This window comes from Clytia hemisphaerica, unplaced genomic scaffold (assembly GCF_902728285.1).
Source record: "Clytia hemisphaerica strain Z4C2 unplaced genomic scaffold, Clytia hemisphaerica genome assembly, whole genome shotgun sequence".
Lineage (NCBI taxonomy): Eukaryota > Metazoa > Cnidaria > Hydrozoa > Leptothecata > Clytiidae > Clytia > Clytia hemisphaerica.
This window is the reverse complement of record NW_027103850.1, coordinates 1267999-1273871: the sequence shown is the minus strand read 5'-3', so window position 1 is coordinate 1273871 and position 5873 is coordinate 1267999. Positions and strand designations below refer to the sequence as shown.

At 42.2% G+C, this 5873-nt stretch overlaps 2 protein-coding genes across 2 annotated transcripts in view; one reads left to right on the top strand and one right to left on the bottom strand.

The window, feature by feature from the left end:
• The window catches only part of LOC136807645 (nucleolar protein 58-like), a gene marked incomplete at its 5' end in the record, with an annotated part of 2505 nt that extends 1876 nt beyond the window's left edge, over nt 1–629 (top strand). Inside the window, one exon of the mRNA XM_067064239.1 lies at nt 456–629. Coding sequence (XP_066920340.1) covers nt 456–629 — 174 coding nt within the window. The remainder of the gene's footprint in view (nt 1–455) is intronic.
• Nucleotides 630–3571: 2942 nt separating this feature from the next.
• Nucleotides 3572–5100, bottom strand: LOC136807624 (uncharacterized). Its single transcript, XM_067064217.1, has 3 exons — nt 4812–5100; nt 4040–4591; nt 3572–3816 (listed from the first exon to the last, which is right to left on the bottom strand). Exons 1-3 carry the CDS (start codon nt 4855–4857, stop codon nt 3611–3613), a joined length of 804 nt encoding a protein of 267 aa, XP_066920318.1. The 5' UTR covers nt 4858–5100; the 3' UTR covers nt 3572–3610.
• Nucleotides 5101–5873: the final 773 nt, after the last annotated feature.

The following is a 5873-nucleotide window of genomic DNA, read 5'->3' as shown; positions in this document are numbered from 1 at the left end:
CCCCAAACCCCCCCCCACCCCCACCACACCCCCCCCAACCACTCAAAAACACAAAACAAACAACAACAAAACACAACACAACCCCAACAACCACACCCCACACCACCCCCAAAAAAAAACCCCAAACAACCACAACAACCACCACAAAACAAAAACCCCAACACAACCCCCACCCCCCCCAAAACCACCCCCCAACCACCACCACACAACCAACAAAAAAACACAAACAACATAAAAAAACAACAACACCACCACCACACCCCCCCCACCCCCCCCCCCACACCCCCCCCCACATAACCCCCACAACAACAAAACCCCCCCCCAAAAACACCAAAAACACACCCCCACCCACAAAAACCCCACCCCCCACCCAACCACCCCCCCACCCCACCAACCAACCCCCCAACCACACCACCAACCCCCCCCCCACAAAACAACCCCCACACCAAAAAAAAAAACCCAACAACCCACAACCCCAACAAAAAACCACCACCCACCCAACCCCCCAAAAAACCTCAAACACCACCCACCCCCCAAAAATCCACCCCAACAAACACAACCCCCCACCCCACCCAACCAAACCACCCCACACCCCACACCAACAAACCAACACACAAACACAAAACTAACAAACAAACACACAAAACACACAACACCCCCCCACAAAAAACACCCCCCAACCCCCCCACCCCCACCCACCCACCCACACACCCCACCCACACCCAAAACAACCCCCCCCAAACCAACCCACCCCCCACAACGCCCCCACCCCCCCCACCACCCCAACCCCCACCACACAACAAAAACAAAAAAAAAACAAAACAACACCACCACCCCAACCACCACCCAACCCCCTCCCCCCCCCAACCACCACACAACCAACAACAAACCAAAACACAAACACCACAACAACAACACAACAACCCCCCCCCACACTACCACCAAAACAACCATCCCACCCAACCAAACCACAAACCAACAAAAAAAAACACAAAACCAAACAAAACACCCCCCCCCCCACCACAAACCACCCCACACCCCAACCAACACCCACAAACCAAACAAACAACACAACAACACAACCCCTTAACACACAAACCACCCCCCCACCCCCCCCCCCCCCAACCCCCCACCCCCCCCCCACCACCCCACACACACAAAACCAAAAAAAACACAACAACAAAAAACCCCACCCCACCCCACCCCCACCCACCCACCCAAACAAACAAACACCCCCACCACCCAAACAAACAAACCAACCCCCCCCCCCCCACCACAAACCCAAACCAACCCACCAACAAAACCAACACAAAAACCCCCCCCCACACCCAAAAACACACAAAAAACCAACCCCCCACCAAACCCCCACCCCCCCCAACCCAACAAAAACCACATAAAAAAAACTAACAACAAAAAACCAACAAAACAACAACCCACCACAAACCCCCAACAATCCCCAACACCAACCCCACACACCCACCACCAACAACCACCCACACACCCACCAACCACCCCAACCCAACCCCCCCCCCCCACACCCCCCCACCCCACAGCCCACCCCCCAAACCCACCCAACAAAAACAAAACACAAAAAAAACCAACAAAAAACCCCCCCCACCCACCCCCACCCCACCCCCCCCCCACCCCCCCCCCACCAAAAACACAAACCACCACAAACAAAAAAAAAAAACACCCCCCCCCCCCCCAACCCAACCCCCCCAACCCCCCCGGCCAAAAAACAAAAATCACTACACCCAACACCAAACAACACAACAACCCCCACCCCCCCCACCCCACCAACCCACCCCCCACCCCACACCACCCCCCAAACTAACACCAAAAACAAAAAAAAAAAAAAAAAACAAACAAACCAACCACCACCCACCACCACCCCACCCAACCCCCAAACACCCCCCCGGTCGGCTAAAAATATATAAAATATAACGATGCTTGAAAAAGAAAAATTTCTATTTTAGTCTAGTCACTTTCACTGTCACTGTCGTCATCGAACATTTTAAATCGTTTTGGTAGGGGTGGACTGACTTGATCTTGAAATGGCAAGCTGACTTCATTCTGAGATGGTGATGGTCTGTGTTGTGGTGGTGGGCTTTTTCTTTTCCTGCCTGATCCACCATGTTTATCAGGAGCAAATTTCAACACATCTATCATTGCATTGTAAAACGTCATCCTCGGTCCCCTTACCAGAGTCTACGACTGCTTCTATAAATCAAATGTAAACAGCACATGAAGAATTGAGACAAAACGAAGCATAGATAAAAGCATACTACAGTTGACGCTCTCCAATTCGAGGTTTACCTCCAGACAGAGCTACACCCCCGGACAAGGGAAATTTCGATGATTTTTCACTACCCCCCGGACAATATATCCTCCACCCCCTATGTACGAACATTTTCTGGAAGAGCCCATTCCATGTTTTGACTTTTATATCCCTCGAGATATTTTGTAAAGTGACAGTACAATCAATCAAACCCGGCATTATTTCCTGGAAAACTATAACCAAGATTAAAATGTACTCACTGCGAACTGCTTGGAAAAACTTTTGTGTCTTTAAATCTTCTTTTTCGGCTCACAATTTGACTTGACCGTGCCGCACATGTTAAATTCCGACATAAGTTTATACGTCATAACTCTGAAAAGATAGATTTTAGATTTTAGCATAATATTGTACTCCTGAAATAGAGTGAAAAAATAGGCTATTATGGAAGAAAATGAAAGAATTCTTTTGATAATGGGGATCTTTAAATAAAAGTAAAATAGAGGTACGTTAGAAAAAATCGGGGTGGGGTTATTTTAGGCACCCAAGAGAGAATTTCTCTATGGATTGAATAGACTAAAGAAGACAAATGACCATGTCAACCTACATGTTATTTTTTATAAGCAAGTGTCTGCCCCTATATCAGGCTCGCATTATGCTTAGCATTCTATTGTTCTCAAACAATGGAGCCATTGTTACGGTGCCAAAAACTGAGCCTGCGTATGCTTATAAACGTTATGCTTATAAAAGAAAAAACATGTATCAACTTTGGTTCCAACTTCATAATAACACATTTTTAGTTTTGGTAAACCTCATTAAAAGATACTTATATCCCCAGAAAGGAAATTTATTCAGCCTAATCCTACTAATCAATTGTCAGCCTCAAATCTAGAGTAAACTTAAAAAAATGTTACAAATACTCCACTATTTTTGACCAGCATCAACCTCTTTGTAATCTTACCTTAGCATGGAGTTCTTAGTGGCTTCTTTGCAATCTTTTCCACCTATGTACTTCAATGATTCGATCTGAGACAAAAATATTTCTTCCTTTAAAGAGTTTATCAGACGACAAGGTTTTCTTCAGAACCTGTCAGAAATCTGAAATCTGATAGTCATGGTTTGGCACAGAAAGGATTTTCTAACTGATAGTCGTGGTCTGGCACATGACTTTCTTTCAGGACTCCCTGTTTCGTCAATAGACTACAGCCACAGGGAAAACTTAACCACTAGACTTTTTAGAGTAAAACGAGGAACTCTTCTTTTGGTAACTGGAAAAAAATCGAAAAATCAACAAGCAGGGGGGGGCCGTTTATTAGGCACCTGACGCTGAGAGTACTATAGAAACATCACCAAGAATGCAAATTTTCTCACCATAGCAAGATGTTTGTTCTGATCAGGATCATTCTCGTGTTCCATGAATTCTGAAATTGTAGTGAACTGGTGTAAATCCTGCGGCCTAGATGATGATGGACCGGTAGATGGTGACTGCCTGACAACTTCCAGAATTTTGGTCAACAAAGACAAAACTTTCTTTTGAAAACCTGAAAGAGGAAAAGTTAAATATGACTTCCAGGGAAAGACTCTGGGTGAAATTTTAAGCAAGTGCTAAGTCCCATGGAAAAGACTTGGTAAATTCTAAATAACAAGGAGATACTGAAAGATTTTCAAAAATGTCTATTGAAATATCACATGAACTTGTTCCCTAATAGACACCCAACCACTGCCAACCGCAGCAAAAAAGTCCAGGTATCTTGTAAAACTTACGTCCATTTTCCATAGGAAACTTGTAATTGTGTGCAATAGAATTATTTCTTGGGGTAGAATGAGATGCTGATGCATTGGGTGACTCAGCATTAGAAGTCATTGAGTGATTTGCAAACGATTTTTGACTTTTGGGGGTGGGTAGAGATACTGATGATTTGTGTGATTCAGCAGAAGCTTTTGATGTATTGGTCAACGATTTCTGATGATTTAGGCTGGGTAGAAATACCGGTGCTGTGGCTGATTCAGCGATAGAAGTCTTTGATACAGCGAAAGATTTCTGACGTTTTAGGCTGGGTAGAGATACCGATGATTGGGATGACTCAGCAATAGAAGCCTTTGATGGAAGGGCGAATGATTTCTGACGATTTAAGTTGGGTAGAGATACTGGTGCTGTGGCTGATTCAGCAATAGAAGCCAGGGATAGATTGGCGAACGATTTGTGACGTTTTAGGCTGGAAACCGATGATTTGGGTGCTTCAGAAGAAGCCTTTGATGAAGAAGCCATCGATGGATTGGAAAAGAGACTTGTCATTTCAGTTGATGGCATCAGCACTACAATAATATAAAAATAACCCAAATTGAAATCAAAATAGTCTGATTGAGGAAAATATTTCAAGATTGTTACAGTATAGAAAAGGGCAATCCAAGAGCAATTTCAAATTTCTAATATAGAAGGGCCTGAATTACAAAAATCATGTATATCAGATGGGCAATTCACTTAAACCAGTTATTAAAAACGTATACAGAAAAAAGTACCAGAACAAAGACATACCATTTGAATTATCGTTGTTGAAATCAACCGAAGTTGGTGAATCCATGGAAGCTAAAAAAGTTTCATCTATTAACACTTCTCTGCACAGGGTTTGTAGGCTTCATATTCATGCTAGTCATGATTTAATCTTTTCTTGTGAACAAAGACCCACAATAGATATTGCGCAACACCTCACCGCATAGAATTAGACCCGCTGAAACATTTTACAGTGTGGTGTGTCCCAAAAAAAGCGGACAGATTTTTGTATAAAGTAAAATCCTGAAAATTCTTGTCACGATAAATCACATGTTTTTTTTTTAATCATAAAAATATGTTGTTTTGTTTTTTTTAATTCTAGTCACGATAAATCACATATGTTGTTTATCTTTTTTTTTTCAAAAGTAATTTAATTGTCTGGAAAATTGGATATCTTTTGTATAAGCAAAAAAATTCTAATATCCAATCATTAATTCAAACCCCATAAAAGGCAGAGAATTTTGAGGATTTTATTATATACCTTAATGTAGTTGATTTTATACTTTTTTGTGAACTACTTTCCTCATTTTTTTCACAAATTTTAATCACTTTAACAAAGAAATCACATCTGTAATAAAACATTCACTCTTGAGAATTATACTTCTTTTATGCTACTTAAGGAATTGTGTCTATTGAACGAATCTCAAAATAATCAACACAATTTTACTATGCGGTGTACAACAAAGGAACTTAAATTTGTTATCCATTCTGTTCCAAAGTGAACTGTTTGAGAACGTTTTCTCTAGGGGAGTACGTTCTGTTCACTTTCGTTCTCTTTTTGAGAACAAAGAAGTCCTCTATAAAGAGAACAAAGCGAGTTTTATTAATTACCCTATTTGTTTCCTTTGCGCGTAACATAAACTGTTCATATTGATCAGGGAACAGTTTATTATCACCGCGGAGAAAGATTTGTTCTTCTTAATGAGCAGAATAAATCGTTCCTTTTGGCATGGGTTGCATTTGTACACTTTTATTAAGGAATAATTAATACCTTAATGCGGGTTTCGATATGTACAATAGAAAAATGATCAAATTTGTTATTGCCGT

Excerpts from the sequence above, each read along its gene's own strand:
- LOC136807624 (XM_067064217.1), bottom strand. The coding sequence starts at position 4,857 with ATGGATTCACCAACTTCGGTTGATTTCAACAACGATAATTCAAATG. Across the intron at positions 4,592-4,811 it reads CAACAACGATAATTCAAATG|TGCTGATGCCATCAACTGAA; the intron begins GTATGTCTTTGT and ends ATATTATTGTAG. Across the intron at positions 3,817-4,039 it reads GTTTCCTATGGAAAATGGAC|GTTTTCAAAAGAAAGTTTTG; the intron begins GTAAGTTTTACA and ends TTCCTCTTTCAG.